This window comes from Taeniopygia guttata, chromosome 1A (assembly GCF_048771995.1).
Source record: "Taeniopygia guttata chromosome 1A, bTaeGut7.mat, whole genome shotgun sequence".
Lineage (NCBI taxonomy): Eukaryota > Metazoa > Chordata > Aves > Passeriformes > Estrildidae > Taeniopygia > Taeniopygia guttata.
The window spans coordinates 13532693-13553965 of NC_133025.1; the positions used below are offsets into that span (position 1 = coordinate 13532693).

At 37.2% G+C, this 21273-nt stretch overlaps 1 protein-coding gene across 2 annotated transcripts in view; it reads right to left on the reverse strand.

The window, feature by feature from the left end:
* Window positions 1–1566: 1566 nt before the first annotated feature.
* The window catches only part of NAMPT (nicotinamide phosphoribosyltransferase), a 30580-nt gene continuing 10873 nt past the window's right edge, over window positions 1567–21273 (reverse strand). The window contains exons 2-12 of one of the 2 annotated variants that reach the window (XM_030291774.4): window positions 20582–20738; window positions 19203–19306; window positions 16294–16422; window positions 15681–15839; window positions 15194–15330; window positions 13158–13383; window positions 11874–11993; window positions 9319–9336; window positions 6453–6593; window positions 6172–6306; window positions 3828–4472 (exon numbers count right to left, since the gene is read on the reverse strand). In XM_030291774.4, coding sequence (XP_030147634.3) covers window positions 4359–4472; window positions 6172–6306; window positions 6453–6593; window positions 9319–9336; window positions 11874–11993; window positions 13158–13383; window positions 15194–15330; window positions 15681–15839; window positions 16294–16422; window positions 19203–19306; window positions 20582–20738 — 1440 coding nt within the window. In that variant the 3' untranslated portion in view covers window positions 3828–4358. Of the gene's footprint in view, window positions 4473–6171; window positions 6307–6452; window positions 6594–9318; window positions 9337–11873; window positions 11994–13157; window positions 13384–15193; window positions 15331–15680; window positions 15840–16293; window positions 16423–19202; window positions 19307–20581; window positions 20739–21273 lie in introns of both variants that reach the window. The other variant, XM_030291782.4, reaches the window with a different exon arrangement.

Sequence of the window (21273 nt, forward strand, 5' to 3'; positions counted from 1 at the left end):
CTCTGGGTTGTATTACACCAGACATCAGGGTACCTTTCCACAAAATATGGTGCCACAGTAAAATACTTTTTGGAAATACTCTATTGCTATGTGCTTTTCAGGCCTTTTGATCAATTAAAATCAAATGTCTTTCTGTGAAGGGTGTTTTAAAATCATTACCAAGATCAGCTGTTCTGCTAGTAAAACAGGAAAACCCCCCCAAGAACATAAGACCCATGGTTAGCAACTGTGATTTTAGTAAGCATGACTTTACAAAACATCTTTAATCTCATTATTTCCTTATCACCTGGTAATTTAGAAGGCATGTGATTCTCCACATAAGGCCCCTATCCATCAGGTTTAAGAGAATGATGTCTCAGATGTTTACAAATCTGATGGAGATGATCTAAAGGACCCTGATGAGACTCTCAGGGAATCCCAAACATTTCCAGTCAGAGATGCAATTACCATCATACAAATGCATCCTCACAGTGCCTGCCTCAAGCAGCTCAGCACAGTTATAATTTTAATTACAGTTACAGTACAGTACAGTAGGATTGGAAGACATAAATAAAGCTCTTCCTGTGAATCCCTTGCCTTCTGCACAGGCCAAGGCCTGGAATTTCCCTGCTGATTTCTCACAGATGACCTGGGAGCCACCACCACCCACTCACAGCTGGTGAATGAATTAATTTGCACAAAGGCTGATCAGAGTGAGAAAATCTGGAGTGCTGTAGCTGGTGGGTTTTAACTCCATGGAAAGGAAGTGGAGGAGCCCACCTGGCACTTGGGTTGTGCATGCTCTCTGTAAAGCATGGAACAGAACCTTTAAATTCAAGCATTATTGTGGGCTACAAGAGCCTCTTCCTACAGTACAGCAAGAGCTGAAGGGACCAGCAACAAATGGTGATACCATTGCAGGAGGTGCCTTATCTACCCTGGCTGACACGTTCCTGCTGGGAAGGCACCTGCTGCAACTTAAAGTCATGCAGGAGTTAAAGTGTAACTTCTTCTAGTTACAAAAATCCTGTCCAAAGGACTTTCTCTGCTATAGAGCTGATATTATTTTTCAGAGTACTGCAGCAAACTGAAGGATGCAACACTGATGGTTAATTTGCTTTTAAACAAGCATTCTAGTGGCTTTAAAGTTGAAATAATAAAACTTTGAGAAAGGATTATGTCAAATATAGAGGATAATTTCTTAAATTCAAAACCAGGTGCTTTACTTTTCAACACAGAAAAAATGATAAAGCATAGATGGACTCACACACACACAAAAAAAAAAAAAAAAAAAAAAAAAAAAAAAAAAAAAAAAAAGAGGAAAAAACCCCAAACCAAATCCCCAAAACCACACCCACCCACCCACACCCCCAAACAAGAAAAAAGGAGCTCAGTTTGCTTTCTCTTCTCTAAAACTGAGCTGGTTATAAATTTAAGTCCAACTGTCTGCAAGGCAGCTGAGCAGCTCTCCTTAAAGGAATGCAGTGACAGCACAGCCCTGCCCTGGCCTGTGCTTGGCAACAAAGGGCACAGGATGACATCTGATGCCCAACATCAGAACTTGAAGACACAGTCAGATGGCTATGATTTTCACTGCCAGAACTAAACTTTATTTCCATGTGTATTACATACTGGTATTTGATGCCAAGTACATTAAAATTACTTTAACAGAGGATTTAAGTGAGGAATACTTATTCTTCACTGAACAAGAAGGAATGTAAAAACCTATAAGAAAAGAACTGTTTAAGCTTTGTTTAGATTTTGGCAAACCAAACAGTTAAGTACTCTTCTATTCTCTCCTCAGATCTTTCAAAGTACCAAAAAAGTATCTTTTTTTTTAATAGTCATGCAGCTGAAGAAAAAAAATAGCCTTACAAAATCCATTTCTTGTGCTAAATATGGTTACAAATCAGAGTATTAAACACAAAATTCCCAATTCCTATTTTTAAATACAAATACTGTATTATATTATGAAATGGGGATAATTAAAATATATCAATGACTACAAATCTAGTAATTTAAAGCAAACAAACATGCTGTTTGCTTTCATGTGGAAGAACATATTGTATGGTTCAAGCACTGCAGTAATTTCTGTCAACTCCTTGATGCCCAGAATGTCAAACTGCCAAACACAAAGAGACAAGTGTTCAGGTCTGAATAGCACCAGGTGTTTTTCTTTTTTCCCCCCCTTTTTAAAGTTATTAACAGTTAATAAAATGGGTGACATTACAACTTTCTGAAAGTGACATGCACAAGTACAGAATTTGCTTTGAGTTTCTAACTAATAAGCTGAAAAGTTTTAGACAATACTGAACAATTATAATGTATTTCATGGTACACATGAAAACAGTGCTTCCACAGTATATCCTCAGTTCTCAAGTACAAAAATATCAGTTATGGGTAGTCAATAGTTATCAAAATTTTTATTGGTACAGAATGAAAGCAGCATTTACTTTATTGTTTTTTAAACCATACATCATAAAATTCCCTAGTACACATGTGGAGGAGTGAAATAGGCTCTGTACTATTTACCTGCTACTGATCCTAAGTCCAGATTCAAAATCTTTCCAGGCCAAAACCAAACAATACAATTAATAGCTAAGGGAAGGCAGTTCCTCAGTGTGAAAGGTCAGCATTTAAAGTTTTACTAAAACACTATTCTTGAAACAATACGTCACTTAAATGTATAATTACATACACTACAAGTGGAAAACAGGTTTTTATTAACAAGAACTATTGAGACTGGGCATAAACGTCTTAACCACAAACCCTGGAAATATTATGGATGCCTTGATATGGCCCTTTTTGGTGAGAGAGTAAGAACAATGAAGTATGGCTTTTCAATCTTCCTTTAAAAGCACATTTTATAAAATTTTGTAGGCTTAGATTATCTTAGGCTTTAATGTTTTCCAGTAACATCCATCTACTAATTAGAAGCATTAATTACATCAGTATGTTAAGCAATTGGCTGACAGCTGATTGCCACCAAAACAGGAACTGTTTGCTTTTGCTGTTGTTTTTCATTTTTAAGTAAGGGAGGTACTTTTCTAGTGAGAGCCATCCTACAGTACTATCAAATATTTCAGAGGTTACTACATAGCTTCTCAAATAAAATCCTCAACAGTTTCATTTTCCAGCAGATACTTAAATCAAGCATATGCAGAGAGCAAATACAATCAAGTGCAGACAGTTCAGAAGTATCTCTCAAACACATGGTTTTACAGTTACCCTCTGCAAAATAAAAGCCCCTCCTCACCCCAAACAGATGGGGCAAGAAGGGGAAACAGGTCTGCCATTCATGTAGGAGTTTGGCTAGCATAGTTTTATTAAAGTTGTTAACAAAAATAGTTAAAACATTTTTACAATTTAACATCCAGTCTGACAAAAGGCAAATCAATGAAAAAAATACAAAAAAGTAAAAAAGTGCACTACCCAGTCCAGTATTTTGCTTTAAATTTATGTCACTTACAGTATATGAAAAATAAACCCAGAAGTGTAATTACTTTAAAATACACCGCTTCCGTATTTCAGTATTTTACGCATATATTCTATAGTGGAAGAGGAGATCTCTTAAAAACTTTACTCTTAAAATATTGAGGTGCATATACCAAGTGGGATAGACTTGGCAAGTTAAATTGCAGTAGAGAATCCTTTCAAATTTGGCATTTCACTTACATACCTTACTGTGCCAGCAAGGTCAGTAATACCTAAACCTTCTAGAAAGAACAGTAATTTTATGCAGATTTACTAATACAGACAACTACAAGAATGGTGAGGTCAGCAACTCTATGGGATCTTAAGGAGATACGAGTCCTGATTTAGTTGTCAAATGGAACAATGTCACAACAAACTTTTAAGGCCGTGTTTTATTTGCTGATTAATGGACAAAAGGCAATGGATTCCCCCCCCACTGAATATTCTTGAAAGTCTGTGCTCATAAAAATTATGAAAAGTTGGAAAGACTTAATTATTGAAACTTTAAATATATTTTACACAATCTTGTTTGTACAAAAATACAAGTTAAATATAAACATAAAGCAATCATGATAATTTTATGTAAATCCATTTTGTGATATTCTGTTATATATAAAAAAGTTTTGCAGCTCTGTCTCATTTGTGAAAAGATCAATACCAGATTGAATCACTACTGGCAAAGGGCCCTAAAAAGCACACTTCAGCATTAAATATGTTTTACAAGGTAAGTACCATTTCCTGATTTCATCTTCTAAAGACTGGCAAAAGATAGGGCAGTATGTCCATAAACCAACAAATAATTTGGCTACAATGTCATAAAACACAAACACACAAATCTGTACAATAAACCAGTAGCTATGCAGTACGAACTAGTTACACACACATACACAGACAAGGAATGGAACTTAGTGAGATGCCGTTTGTAATTCACTGTTCTTCAGCCTGGCATTTTGTCTTACTTCATCAAATGAGTATGACTTCGTTACCTTTCCATTCTTAAATACAGTGTGAAGCAGGTCCTGCAAGAAACACCGCTGGTTTAGCAAGAGTGATTTGGCAAACACAGGTTACACAAACTCAGACACCAGCACACAAATCCAGCCTGATAAGGCTGGAACTTTAGACTGTCAAGGTACTAAATCTTTAAAGCTTTTTCTGACACCTTTCACTAATGGTTACACAGAAGAAAGGGCTTAGGTCATCTGTGCACAGACAGCAGCTTTGTGCTGACTAGTCCCTTGAGTGTGGTATCACACCTGGCCAAAGCAAAATACACACTAAATACACCTTGCTAGAGCAGCTTGTAAGAAAGGTGACACACAACCAAACACAATTCAGTTATAGAGGTCTAAACGAAGTATTTTTTTCCTCAAGGAAAAAAAATTCTTTCTTCACTGTGCCTTTTATTCATATATGTTGTAAAACAGCATATCAGGATGGGCTTGCACACAGCACACTGGAAGGGCAACAAGCACAGCTGGCAACAAAAGTCAGCACAGCAGCAACACTGAGCAGTCCCTGCATTTGGCGACCTACTGCAAGGACCTGTGGCTTTAGAGAAATGGGCCCACAGAAGGGTACATTTCCCTGTCATTTCCAGGGAGCCCCAGAACTGGTACCACACCAATGACCCTCTTTAATTTCCTGGGACCAAAAAAATATAATGAATAATTTCACCTGACAAAAATGAAGGGACAACATATTGCCTAATTTCAGAGCCAAAGTCTTGTACAGTTTGTATTGAAGAGATTTCTCACCATTAGGTCCCTCCCTCTCTACATATATATGAATGTTCTTAATTAACATATGTACATGAATATTTTCATAGAAAAAAGGTTTAAATTTATGTAAGATCTTTGTGTCCAGAGCACAATATCTTCAGTGTGTGTAACTCAGGTTTTTTTAATCTTGAAATTTCTCAGAGAGCCAAGCTTTATGCTTACTGTTATGTAAAGCATTGTGACTAGTAGTACCCTCTGCCTAGCAGTACAAAAACAGCTTCTGTATACCAGAAAATTTTGAATTTCTGAAAGCAGAAGTGCAATTTGACAACTTATTTCCAGGCCTCTTAACTTGGGAAGAGACTCAACATACAGTTTCAAGATTTATTGTTGGACGCTGAAACACAAGACTGATCAAACTGAAAGCCTGAGATTGACATAAAGTTTGTGCTTGTTTCATGGAAATAGCATTCCATATTGCAACTTTAAAGAATTCACAGGGAAACTGAATTCCTGGTTTAAATTTACATCTTTAAAAACTGTGGAACTACTCTGTGTACAGAGCATTAACTCCTGAAGGAACTACTTAAAAAGAAATCTCAGTCGGGAAGTAGAAACACATTTTAGTTACAGCTGCCCCTGGTTCCACCTCCAGCTAGGGTGACTACTCAAATGGTGAAATACTGGCTAAACAAAATTACCTGGCCAGTATATATTCTGCAACACATACTTTAGTTTTGGGGAAAAGTGGTAGTGTTTTCATATTTCTGAAGACAAAAAAATACAAAGTTCTGTAATTGTAAAGCCTGAACATTCTACTGTCGTTATAACATTCTGCTGTTACCAAAGTTGGTATTGAGGTAATTTTTGAGGTAGTAAGATAGGAGTTGAACAAAATAACAGATCAGAAATAAATTCTGAAATTAAGTTATAATCAGCTTTTTCTCAGTCTATTTTTGCATGAAGAATCATGCAATAGATTCTTTAAAATTCATACCTGTCCATACTCTTCAAGATCTCCCTTGCCTTCCTCAAGTGTCACATAATCTCCAGCAGGTGTCCTATGCAACGACAGCCGTCCTTTCTTTGACCTTTTGTTGGGATCAGCTACAGGATCTTTGAAGACATTTATCTAAAATGAAGAGGATTTTTTTAGGAGGAAAGGGCTTTGTGGGACCTAATGCAGATGGTGGTAACGTAACAGGAAATGTCAAACAGGTTTTCAAATGGGGAGGCCTCTCCAGAAAGCAGAGTGGTAGAAGTTGTACAGAGACATACCCCAAGGCCGTTGGTCACCACGTAACTACATTTGAAGGAACAGTTTAAGAGGTCTCTGGTTAGTTTCTGCAACAAAGCTCCACCAGATCCAAAGGCAATATTCTCAATACTCCATTTGTTCTTCTTCATTCCCTCCACAATCTAATAAAAAAAAGAAAATTATGATGGAGTATACTTTTAGGCCATGCCATTTTCCCATAAAAATATTATACTACTTAAACAAGATGCTTTTACAGACAATTAAGCCAACTAACATTCAGTTTCCAGGAGATGTACACAATAATTTGGTCAATACTTGGACCACTGTTTGCATTTTTATTTACAGCTCCAGTGTGGAACTGGAAAGCTTTTGCTGTAACACAATTACCAGGCCAGCACATATACTTCCCAAACTAAGGTGGCACAGTGATGCAATGTCCAGAAAAACAGAGCTCTAAAGAAAATATAATACTTAATGGGAGTATTTCAGAGCCTTCCAATTTCTCAGAATTATGGAAGCAGAGCCTGTATTCTGAAACAATGTAGTCATCCTGCTCAACTCCAGAAAGTTATTACCCTCTCTGACCAATGACTTGATTGAACACAGCAATTCTCTTGAAAATCTCATTGTTTAGAGTAAGATCAGCAAGTTCAAAGATGGGAAATGAAAATACATAAAACTGCTCAAAGAGTTTGCTTTGCCACCTTCTCCAGCAGGTACAGATCAATGTGAACTGCTATCAACAGTGGAGGTAAAATTTCTGTATCATTTCCCTCCACCCTGATTCTACCCTGGCAAACATGACATCCTCTAGCCTGGAGTAATGGGTGCTCATTTAGTCATGCTCATAAAGGGCCAAGATTTGTTTCCTTGACCTGTTACTCTTATGACAGCCTGAAATGATGGTTATAGCCCCAGAACAGGAGTTCAAACTCTCTTCTTCTAACATTTTACTATCAAAAGCAGGTGAGAAAACCAGAGTGGGTGAGAGAGCAAAGTACCATCCAGCCAGAAAAACAGGAAGGCATGAATCAGAATGGAAGAACAATCTATGGGGAACAGTGCAGTTTCAAAAATCAGCGTAGTCAGAAATCTAGTAATATTTTGGGCAATCTTAGTGTCCTGCATCAAGAAAAAATGCCAGAGTAGCACTGAACAGGACTGTTTCAGCAGTTGCTGATGTCAAGCTGCTTTTTTAAGGGACAACTAAGACTCCTAAGGGCGGGGGGGGGGGGGGGGGGGGGGATGGAAATAATTCCAATTATAGACTGTAACAAACTGGTAGTGTAAACAAAAGAGGACACCAGTATTTTGTTTATGCCCTTAGTCACATACAGACTATCTTCACAGACACTCTCAGTCTGAATGCCTGACAGAGGCCAGTCAACAGGACATGTGGACAGCAGAGCCATCACCTTCTGAGGGCATGCTGGGAACACCTTCCCACGACATTTCTACCAGAGATTTACCCAGGAGAAATCTTATCAGTGAGTTTCCATCATTCCAATGGTACGCACTTACTCAGCCTCACTCATCAAATCGAGCAAAATTAATCTCAAGCTCTACCACCATGACTTCTACTTAAGGAGAACCCTTTGAAAGCTTTGCATCCTGAACAAATGTCCTCTTAAATACATGACAGTCCTGTGGATTTTAGCAGTAGACATCATACTCTCTCAGTGACCAAGAGCAAAAGGAATCTTTATTTACAGGTGATTAGACTCTCCTCAAAGCAGTTAAAAGAGGTACTCAGGGGAGAGAAACAATTGAAATTAATTGAATTCTCCTTTAAGTACCTCAAAAGTAACTAAAGCTGACAAAGGAAGGGTAAGAAATGGTATTTTGTATAGCTTCTACTTGAGAACAATGCCCAGTAGTGCCATAAAAATGAGATTTAACTGGGCCTGGATATGAGATCTACTTATCTGTGCTGTCTTTTAAAGAGTAAATATAGGTAAACTCCACGTGGCCTCTGGTTCTATCCAGACCCTGAGCAAACCTGAAGCTATGTGGACTACTGGCCAAGCCTGAGCTAAAGTGCTCTGCTCACCTGATGGTGCAGTTGCAAAGGCCAGCAATGACACTGAACTCACTTGAACACGCCTGCAAGGTAACAAGTACCTGGTGTAAACAACATCCTACACCAAGGCACGTGATGCTGAGGCCTCGTGTTAATGGATACCTGCAGGTTAACAGCTGTTAGTCCAAGTACAGCATAGCTGGGCCATGGCTGCTTAACCCTCTTGCCTGGGTGAGAAGAAACATGAACCCCCTTTCAGCTCACGTTCTTACTCTCATTTACAGATGCCTTGTTCATCTCATTCTACAGCCACAACTCCTTACTTACTTTGAACTGGCTTCTGGCTTTCCACTGTCTCAAGGGACTTCCTTACTTAGATTGATCTTTGTCTGGTGAGGAGGGGAAGGGAAATCCAGACTAAAGTGAAAGACAGCTCTGACTGTACCAGTGACCCACAGCAAAGGCCCAGATATTACTATTTCTTCCTTAGGTGTGGAGAAGAGATGGCAAACAGCAGTGGTAACAGGAAAGAAGAAAAGAGGGAGATCTGAAACAACTGAAGCCTCCTGCAAAGTAAGACAATAAAGAAGATCTTTTTTTTTTGCTTCATACTTCCAAACCTATACAGGAAGAACAATTCAGGTGAGGTGTTAAGGTTTTCACCAGCTTCCTCTGACCATTATGAGCATGATTAATACATGAACTGCGACTCCAGATTAGAGAATTTATTTTGTATAAAAATTTAAAGACATCTGGAAATTGAATGTTCAAAGAAAATCCTTTGAAAGTGTAGTATATTGTGGAGTTAGCAGATTGGAATGATTTTTAAAAGTGAAAATGTAAAGAAAGTCAAAAAAGTTCCTTACCTGTTCTACCAGCATCCCCTATTAAAACAAAGAATTTTAAAATCCAGTTTATACTCTGAGTTGTTTTCTACATTGTTGTTTCAGCTACTTTGGATAGCTAAATCAGACTATTGGTTATTACCCATTTTAGATTTTCCTACTGTACCCATTACCTTTCATCTGAACTGTAACAATAAATCATGCCTAGAATTGAAAGTTGATACAGAATACTTGGAATAAAAATCTTGCACAGGCTACAAGAGGGGGAAAAAAGATGGCCAGAGTGATACATTTGTATTTGTCTCCTTTTGGAAAAGAATGAATTATACGTCAGTGTTGGTTTGGTTTTGGTGGATTGTTTTATTTTGGGTTTTGGTTGTTGTTTAAGGGATTTTTTTAATGTTATTCTATTATCCAATCTTCTAAAAGTTAGCATGGTAAAACCTGGGGTTTGCTGACATAAAAGGATGAAGGGATTCATGATATTTAAATAAAACTAAAATTAGGTTGCAAAACCACGGTCATTTTGTCCAACATAATTTGCTGCTGTCAAATGAAAAATGTCACTTTCCTTCCTGCCCATTTCTCCCAGCTCAAAACAACAGTTTGTTTTCTTCTGTAAAGTGCTGGCGAGTATTAACCCCTTTTTGGGGTAAACTTAATTCACTAAGCCACAAAAGGGATCCCCTTTCGTCTGAACTAGTTTGCTGCTACATGTGTGGTCTAAATAGTTTTAACGACTAGTGGTTCAATGACCAAAGCTGACATGAGGCACAGCAAGATTTGAGTCAGAAGAAATGAGAAGGTGCCACTGGGCAGCAGTGATCTGTCTGCTCTGTATGTCTTGGGGAACTGGATCTTCTGCTCTCTTGTATTACATGTTACAGGTAGATAGCTCATAATCAATTGCAGCTTCATAAGGAAAATATATAAACAGGCAGATCACCTGAACAAAGAATTTCTCATTCTGCCTCCCACCCTGTCCCATTAGCTGTTGCAATTGTTTTACTGCTCTATTTAGAACTCAGAGAGCAGAGGATTTTTCACTCTGTGTGAAAAGATTTTTAAGTACTTGCTTTAATAATTAATTAGAATCAATGTTATATGACATCCTTGAATTTTGTCCAGTGTAACTTAGAAAAAGCAACCAGAGTTCCTTAAAAGAAAGAATAGTTTCTTTCAGTTTTTGTTCTCTCACAACTCATGAAAATCTCAACCATAACATACTTGTCTAACACAGGCATGAGTCCTGTATGACTGTTGCTCAGAAGAAGCAGAAATGTTTTTCTTCTGTGTGGGTTTTGTTCTCTTTGTTAACAGACTGTCTTCTCCTGCTATCTAATGATTAGACTCTGTTACCAGCTATTAACCTCTCATGCTTGTGTTCTGTTAAGCATATTACCATAGCTGTAGACTCCCAAAAAGCCACATGGGACAAAAAATAGAAAACAGAATTTACTTTAAGCCTGTTGGAGGGGGGAAAAACCTGCAGAGCATGACTGCACTACAGTTGGTCTATCAGATTACAATCTCAGTATTAACTGCTCTCTAGGGATCTGAGTGACAAATCTGAGTTCTGTCACTGAGCTTCACATTATGTGCCCATATCAGACATGCAGATGGCTTCAGACTAACTAAAACCCAAAACTGATATCTCCCTTGCTCATAATTTTGAGAAGCAACAAAAGTCAGCTTTGTTGAGAGGAACCTAAGGAATGTGTCTGTCTAGAAAGCTAAGTGTCAATAAATTCAAATAAAATTAATCTTTATTCAACTTATTTCTGGTCTTGAACTCTAATACAGCTCAAGATTAAAGATTCAGGACAAACCAGACCAAGTCAAGTCCTCTTCCATGCCCTTTGTCCTCTGTAGTTACTGCAGTCTATACCTCTTTAGTCATATTGCATTACCTAGTATCTACCTCTAGTCAACAGTGGTGAATTTATTACTTATTTCAAGCATGCAGAATTTCCTAAATAATTTATGACTTGCTAAAATTGCAATTTTGACTCAGACTATAGCCTAATCTATTACACATATTTTCTGGCTTTTCAACTAATCCTTAGTCCACTAGTTACTCATCAAGGAACTTGCTTTCCTTACCCTAGGTTTTAAAAAGTCTCCTTCAAAGCTATACCTTCAATATATGAGGACAAGCAGATTTCAGATGGTGCATAACTAATGAGCCCAGCCAGTTAATTACTACTACTGCTGCAGCACAGTGATCATGCAGTGTGCCTTAGACATCAATGAAAGGACCAAACACTGCCAGATTTTGATCTCAATGAGACTTGACAAGCATGATGAAAGCAAACAAAAGGGGAGACAGTGGAAAGAAAAAGCTTACAACAGGGGGATTAGAAAATGCCTTTTAGGGTTTTTTATGCATCTTAATAATTTCCTGTGGAGTTTTAATGAATTTGTTTTACGCATTATGATATCACTGCCAGTGTCTGGAATGAAGGGCAGGGGTGGGGTCAGCAGTCTCTGCTGCAACATTTGACTAGTTGTAACAGAGTCCAGATTAAATATCAACCTCGTCAGTGTCAACCTGACACACAAACAGGATCTCCTACCTCTTGCAACGTGTTGATATCCACACCATCCCCTTGAATAACTCTGAGATACGGTGGCAACAACTTATAGCCTTTTGAATTCTCTGTAATAGGAAACCTCTTCCCCAAGATCTCCAAGACCTATTGAAAAGGGAAAGATAGTTCAAAATGAAAATAAAAACCTGCCATTCCAATAAAGAAACAATTTCCACACTTGGGTTATGCTTTTTCTAAAAAATTAAAATAAATGCATAAATATACCCACATAAACATACTCTAAATCTATCCACACACACACACAAAAAAAAAGCCAAGCCATTGTGGTGGAAGCCCTTAAAGCAGTCATAGACAATATGATCTTTAAGAACTTGCACACAAGAGCTAATCAGAACCATGCTTCCACCCTTTCTCTCTTTGCTTGCTGTGACTTTTTGGTATTAAATATGTCAGCTGAAGATCCTACTCTTCTTTTGACCTCCTTTAAGATGGTAGATGAGGCTTTCAGTTTTTAGAATTTGTAAGCCACAAATACTTAAATTGAAATATTTCAGCTAGGAGATTTTCTTATCAGCTCTAATAAAGATCATTTAGAGTTACTATTTGTGATATGCCGCTTATCCCAAAGGAAAAAAGTGTTAAATCTGTATAGATCTAATTTGATAGAGTACCAATGAAACTAAAATTGCCCCTGCCTTCTTACTTGGACAGTGCTGACAGTTACTCAAATTCAGAGGTATCAACAGCTTTTATTAAGAAACTGAAACAATCATCATGCTTTCTAAAGAGCAATAAGGCAAGAAGCATTTTTCAATGTGGAGTCAGTGCCACTGACTTAAATGCACATCTTATAAAAGAGAGAAGAGGGCTATTTGTAGCACAAAACAGTGAATTGCATTAACATGGGATGCCAAGATACCTAAACTTAGTAGTAAGAATTGTTATTGGCCTGGCATTTACTAGCACTCAAGTGGTTTCCCATTGCATTTGTTAAGCGACAAAAGTTTCCCTTCATAAAAGCATTCCAACATCATCACATCAGCAAAACTGGTAACTTGTAAAAGCTTCAAGAACCATATGCACGAATGGGATTGATGAAAAATATTAAACTATTTGGAGAGTAAAAGAGTTTCCATATATATACTGAGGTGAAGTAAACATTTACATTTTTCATAGGTCCAAATTAGCCAACATCAAGTATATACAATGCATACAAATTTACAGCCTTATATGTTTGCTAGCCAGTCATTACAAAACAAGCCATTGCCCTCCCAGTCTTGTATACAAATGGCTTCAAGAAAGAATTACCTTTAGAACAGTGTCAAGGGGATTCCCAGAATCTGGTCTAATAATAAGTGGTGCCTCTGGACTTCGGGCTTCAATTATATGCCTTAGGTCATCACCCCATATTTTTTCACAAGCATTGTAAATGTCGTAGCTGTCACTAACCACAGATACAGGCACTGAAGAAAACTGTGTTACTATGTGTTCAAAAGCATCTTTTTCATGATCCTTCCCCCAAGCTGTTATGGTACTGCAAAGGCAATTGAAAAATTCATATTAGAATTGCATTTAGATGTCATTCTGTATTTCCTAACAGCAACAGTTCAAGACAATGATAAGCAGTATGATTACATGACAGCAGAAACTATGTGCTGATCAGCTCTGTGTTGCATGGATTATAAATACATTTTATATTAAATAAACAGACTTAATTCAGACAGGGAAGTATAGATGCAAGGATAGAACATCTGCTCTGACAACTTCTTGCTACAAAATGGAAATTTGAGAATGAAGCACCTCACCATGTGTTAGAAACACCTAAAGACAAAAACAGAACTTATTTTCTTTTTTAATAGTGATACAAAATTAATATTCTCACTTATATAAACAGTCCTCCAGAGGAAGCTCAGAACATCACCCTTGGTACAAGGCCACAGGCGAGCACGTAAACCAGAGCTGCTGAGAGCAGTAGTATGTTACTGAATGCAGTTGATCTGCAGTAGCTGCTCAGACCAGCTGACATTAAGTGACTTTAATAACTTGTGTGCAAAGACCTAAAAGTGCTTGCATGCACAACACAAGAGTCAGTGGGCATTGAATTTTTACCTTGAAACTCCAGTATTATCTGCTGTGTGGCCAAGTCCCAGATCATGGTAGCAGGGAGACTAACAAACTTCATTTCACAGAGCTTGGTGCAGTCTCAGAAGAGCCTGCTGACATGCCAGGAGCAAGCACCGTGCTCACAACACCGCCTCGTATTGGAGGTTGTGGAACAGTAAAACAATTCTGTAAAATTGTGGGTCTCCTGTATGAGACCCTTTCTGTGTATTAACTTGGAAAGGATGACTGCAGTCTGCATTTGGTTGTGCAAACTTTAGGTAGGGCAGTTAAAGCTCTCTTCTCTAATGCCAGCACTTTAACATGCCGCGCAAAAGACACTTGATCTTGACTCCACGTGTTTCCTTTTGCTTTCATTACAAAAAATTTTATAGTAATTTTGGTCATCAGAAGTTTCAGACAAAAACTATCAATCTCTTGGTCAAGCAGGACTTCTAGAGCGGCCCTACAGCAATGGTACAAAAGTTCCATGAAGCAATGCTCCTTTAAAGACGACCACTACCCTACAAGGGCTCTTCATGTAAACTTTTCCAATATCTGTCTTGCAATTCTAAGTGAATAATAACTATTTAAAAATCAATAGTAAATATTTAACTGAGTTTTGTGCTCAATATGAAACACACAACCAAGCTTGTTTAATATTCTCATTTCAGTGTGTAGACATGCAACTGAAATTCAAGGATTTGCATTCACTCCCAACCTTGTACAGGACATGGATTTGAAAAGAAGTAAGAGCTCTCTCTCTCAAATGTGTGAGATCAGTTTCCTTACTTTTAAAAACTCATTCACCACTCTTAGTGATATTGCAAGGATTTACCATTACTAGTTATACTGATGGGAAGCTTGAGAGCAACTGTCTCTTCTGGAGGGAGAACATGAATGATGAGAGTCCAGAACTGCAACTCACAGCTTGTCAATTTATGATTTTGTATTTAAAACTAAATTTGAAGTTCATAATGTGAATCCTCAATATCTATAGACTATAAACCTTCAAGCTTATTCTAAAAAGACACTGATAAGAAGGTTAAAAACATTTAAAATATATTTATTAGCTAAGAACAATCATGCTACATATGTGCCCCTAGACCATATAGAGGCATCAGTACAGAACTGCAGCTTCAACAGCTGGATCAGTTATGGCAAATACTGTATGGTGTATTTCTGGATACAAAGATGGGTAATTTGTTAAGCTACTCTTAGAAAGGCTTAGACTAATATCTTACCTGTGTTCAGCAGCTGGAACAGAATATCCTGGAACTGGATCTTTTGTACCATAGTACTTTTTAATTAATGCAATTCCTGCTACAGTGTCTGTTCCTTTGAAGTTCACCAAGTGAGCTGAAGCTCCTATTCCTGCAGTCTGAAGAAGATGCAACTTTCAGTTTCCATGCCAAATACAGAAGCCTCCAGTCACCACCTAACACTTGTTTATAACAGCAAGACTCTGACTCAATTCCCACTTCACCAATATTCCCTTCATTCCCTTACACTGGGAAGACATAGAAAACTTCTCCCAGTCCAGTGCTCACAGTTCAGACATTGGACCCACCCCCATGCCAGACCTTCCCTTCCACACTTAGTCCAAACACAATGCTCTGTGCATTCACAATTTCAGAGCTCAACAGGGCTACAGAGGTTAACAGACACATTTACAGCTCTTCATAATTAGGAACAATCAGACTTGTGAAACTGTTAGACAAGCAGTTTTACCTCTTGTGAAGAAACTCCTCTGTAGCCAAAGTCATGTAGTTTATATTCCAGTCCTTCCAAGCTGCCGGAAGTCTCCAGCAAATATTTGGCCAAAATCTTTTTCTGCTCTCTAGAGTTTGTAGCCACTGTGATTGGGTACCATGACTGCACAAGAATAGTCTAAAACAAAATCCATCATAATATTAAGTGCATATTTGTTTAGAGCTTGACAATGCCCACTTGGCATTTAATCAAGCACAAAAAGGTCTATTTATTTTCATTCCCTGTTCAGAAAGTACTGATGCCTCCAACAGTTTGCTTTAGGGTTTAAGTAATTAGTTTTTATAAGGTAGGCAAGGTATTGACCTTCTCAGGAGTTATCACTAGCAAACTACTGACACACAGTTTCCCCCATCCTCCTTTTTGATGGATAAAAGTACTGCTGTGAATTTCCTGTACAACTATTATGATCCCTTGCCAGGTGAGGGAAAAAGGTCTGTGTAAGACAATTACAGAAAAGAATTAAAGCAGAAAATGAAAGCTGACAGAGATTTCCCGTAAAGCAATGCAGGATTCACCCTTTAAGTGCATTAATATTAACTTAGAAAAAACGTGTTAAATTTACAAAACTTACCTCAATCCAATTTGTGAGCCAGTAGCACTCTGGATCTGTGTTTTCTACTGTGAAAAGAACATTTCCTCTGGGAATTACAGAGCCCTCAGGAACAGCCTTTATTTCTATTGGAAGATGGCCATCATATTTCTGTGTAAGAAACAGTAATGTTGTTGGACACCAGGAAAGATTAGGACCAACAGCTCTTATTTAACTGCAATGGATAAAAGGCTATGAGTAGATAAAAGCCTTCTTTTTAATTTCTTCCAACTGTAAAAATAAACCCACCAGTCCAAATAAATGAAAAAATCCATATTTATCAAAAAAGGACACAAATCCCATAATTTAAAAACCAGTCCCTTTATCAAAACAAATGATGGTTATCAGTTGTATTCCTTGGGCAAATTGAACTAGGAAAGCTTAAGCATTCTATAAAAATACCTAAATTCTACCCACAGAATGAGAAATATTTACTACTCATTTTCTTCAATGCTTTCACATGCAGTAAGGTAAAAAAGGTTTAGCTACTATCCAGATTTTTTAAAAAATTCCACTAGTTTTGCTTAGTATGAATGTGTGCTTTGTTCATTTATTACAGCAGGATCCATTTAATAACTATTTTAGAGAATATTTTCAGCTCAATTACTTAAGTTTCTTAAACATGAAGCCTTACATTGGAATGTCACTCTTTTGTCTGTCTTCTATCCCCAAAGGACTAAACATTGTGTAAAATATGCCTTTTGAAAAAGAGTGACCTGCAAATAGCAAGTCTAGAAGACTAATTATAACTTTCTGAAAGAGCTCTGCAAGCTGTACTGGCAATACTGAAAATGTTTTGGATGGTAATATATTTTGACTGAAAGCTTCTGATGAGATATCCTGTTATAGGCAACAAAAACTGCATTAATTCAGAAAAATTACAGATTCATAAGCAGCATCAAAACATATTCTCCAGTACTCAACAGACATTAGAAATCTCTTCTACCTTACAGTTTAAAAGTTTATTCAAAAACGTAGTAACCTGAAGCAAACTGTGTTTATATACCACACAGGGTCTAGTTGTCAGATTTGGAGATATATGGATTAACAAAACACAACAAAGCCTTCAAAAAGGCTCAAAATAATTTATTCATGATTCAATAAAGGTGAAAGTATAGTTAAGTGAGAAAAAGACCAAACAGATTTCAAAGTTGCTGTTGGTGATTTTGCCCATGGAAAAAAGTGATATGATCGTGCCATGGCTCTGTATTATAGCCCTATGCAAAAATTTTGGATAGACTTAACTTGTACAATTCAGGACTTGAATCTCTATCACACATCACCAATTCCTGCCAACTTCCAGCCTTTATACCAGCTCACTGCTCTCCAGGAAATCCTTTTCTTTCTTCCAGCAATTCACACTATCAGTATTTACCCGTTCATTTACTCTCATTACAAACTGATATGTGTACATTTCAAATTCATCCTGGCACTTCACTCACACAGCTACTGCACCCTCCACTTTACCTACCACACCTGAGGCAACTGAGCTCGGGAGAAACAGTGGCAGGTGTGTGAACAGACACTGGAATTCAGGGAGCAGAAGCAGGGACTCTGGGCATAAAGGGCACACAAAGACTCAAAGAGTACATACACTTCCAATTTGAGAGCCACCAGCATACGAGATCAGGACATGAAAGTCATCTTTGGGTTTTTTATATATATAAATAACACACACACATTTTTAATAAGAAAACCTGACAATGGAATAGACATATATAGAGGATATGCAGGAATGCTTATTTTGACTAGACCAAAAGCTGAATGGACTTAGTCAAGCCACATTACAACTCAGTGAGGACAGACATGCAACATTAAAAGTATATTAATTCCGTTTACCCAAAGAGGTAACACAGATAAAAGCAGTTCACAGTGCATAATGTAGCTTAAACACAAGTATGGATTGAATTCACATTTGTAGTTACTTGAACTGGATGCAAGTCCTCTACAAACCTCTCCATAACTCTCTCTTAGAAAACTGTGGGCTTATTTACCTTGCTGTCATTTGCAACACTCAGTTGAAAGTCACCTCCTCTTGCACAGCTATGGTCCAGTGTGTGGCAGGATGACATCCAGATACATTAACAAACAGATGCCACCATAGAAGTACAGACAATTAGGGTATCCAGGGATATATAAATGCAAAGGCCTAAAAAAGGGGCTTTCAAATGCCAAAAATATTCACTCACCAAAACCCACAATGAAACGAAGCATTTCATTAATCTGCAGAGATTAGTACAGCTCTGATGAATGCTATTAGTCTGAATCTGCTGCTTTTACAGAGAAGAGATGTTTGTAATTACTTGAAGCCTAACACTTCTTTAAACAAAAGGGGGAAGGGATAATTGTCAAAAGACTCAAAATGTTTTGTGTGTCAGAAGTGCTCAAGCCTTGTATTTTATAATAAAATTCAACATTCATATCTCTGAAAAATTTACAACACAACTGAACAAAACGTGTATTTTCTGGAACTATTGATATACCCAAGAAGTTGCAATGCTTTCTGCATTAGAGTAAACACTGCAATGATTAGTTAGAGAAAGAAATATAAATGATGCAGGCAACCACTGAGTGCTGTATCACACGTGGAGACCTGCCAACAAGCCCCCATTCACTCACAGGAGCTGGCTGACGGCAGCCACAAATCCTTATTACCTGCAAAGCCGCATTTGGCATCTGAAAGGATGAAAATTATTTTTCTCTAAGGAATTACAATTATATGATTATTCTTTGACAGCTGCTACTCCCTGTATACTAAACATGAAAAGCTAAATTTATCCAGTCTTTACTATGAAGATTAAAAGGAGAGACTGTCATATTTATTCTACAGTTGATTCAGAAATTGTTCACAATGATCTCCAACTATTTCGACAATTTTTTTTTTTTTTTACCTCTAGAATATAGTTCCATCCTTTTTCATTGAAGACATCATCTTGAAAATGCTCCCTATATACTTCTTTGGCTTCCTTGATTTTCTCTTTGGTCACCACTTTACCTGGAGTTTCAGAAACAGATTAAAGCTTAGAAACTTGCAATATTCATCAACTGATAAAATAAATAACAAAAAGGTTCAGGCACAGCAAAGTTACTTTGCCTTCAACAAAGATATGAAGAAAATGTCAAACACAGTATGTTTAAACCTAACTTAACTTTATTATGCAGATTAGAATGCTCAAGAAACCATGAGGGTAAAATACAATTGTGGTTTGCAGACGACTCAGGAAAATTTTGAGATTATTACTCTTTTATGATGGTCAAAAACCAGTCAAGAGGTTTAACAGCTGCGTTTTTCGCAGAGGAATGTGTTGATTGTGCAAGTTGGTACATGCAGCAATGACATATCTAGCACAAGGGTTAAGCTGTGCCATTTCAGGGAGAATCCCCATGGAGAGACTTTGCAACCAACCTTTGACTGACCACTTGTGATAGGAACCAGCAGTCTAACCACATTATTTGAATAAGCATGCTACTGCTGCTGGGCCAGTCATCTACCTTAGAGAACCTCCCTCAGACTGCTAAAGACAAATTATCATGTGTTGTGATTATAAAGGAATTTCAATCTTTGGTGGAATTGGCAGAGATGTTTATTGGATCAAGACAAAAATATGTAAGACATATGAATAAAGTTTTCCTTTAAAGCTTGGCAGAAGGCAACATGCACTCAGGTCAGAACATGTGATAGTTGTATACAAGGCAAGAAAGCAAAAAAGATCTGAAACAGCACCAAGGAATTTCCAGATGTTACTCTTAAAATTATCAGTATAAAAAACATTTTCACATGTAGCTGCCATACTCAATGATCTAAGCTGAGGACCACCCAAAATTTAAGGAAAATTGAAATTTAATTTAAGGAAATTTAAAACCATTATTGGTTCACACAGTAAACAAACCAACAAATACAAAACTGAAGTTAATGCTCAAAATGCAAAATGTATTTTCCATCAAATCTTCTATCTGCTTGTGACTCTGTGCACAGCTTGGTCTCTTTCCATTCATTGCAATTTTGCCCACTGAAGTTGCGACATAAACACCTTTTCATTTTTAATACACCATTGGCATAAAGATATTAGAGAGGTGTCTGGATTAAGTTAATACCATTTTATGAGGGTGGACAACTATTTTCACAATCACGTAAATAAGATATTATGCATGCCACTACTTGTGGGGTATCAGGATAACCTGCAATTGTTTCAACTATAAGACTAAAAGCTTGAGAAAATATTAGATATTTAATTAGAGAAAAGGTTTTAGTAGAATTTGAGAGAGTTACCTTTTAAATATTTATTCAGAATGTACTGCAAGCCATAAAAAACTGTTTCTTCATATTTCACTTTCTTTAATTTGGAATTTTCAGTCTTCTTTTCACGACATTCAAAGTAGGAATATACTTTGCTTGTGTTAGGTGGATATTGCTTGTAGTGTGTAACCTACATCAAGAAAAGCTTCAGTAAGAACTCAAAACATCACTACAAATCACAAGAGAAATCATATTTTTACATTAAAGCTTAAAAGTAACTCTCAGCTCTTCTGGACTGTGATTATTTATCCATTCACATTCTACACAATTATTTACAGAATTTCCAGGTTTTTAACCTCCTTCAATTTTCAGTTCAAAAGACTCTCTTCCCTTTGTTATTCCTTGCTTCCTTGTCAAGTCTTCTTTCTCAAGTTTAAATTCCCCCTCCCCTGATGAATTGGCTTTGATTAACTGGGAAAGACATTGGGTAGGATTTTAGGAGCAGCACTGAACACCAATGTGCCAGGTCTGTTTTTTCAGAAATTCACTTTGAGTAATAACAGCATTTGAAACAAGTACACTCTACACACTTAAAGCCTTAAACCTGCAAAATTTCATCTCCTAATGTATAAAAAGCCAACTGCAGGCAAAATCATTAATTCCATATTGAACAAAAAGAATACATAATGACAGAAACTTTGCACTATGAATGTTTAAATTACAGA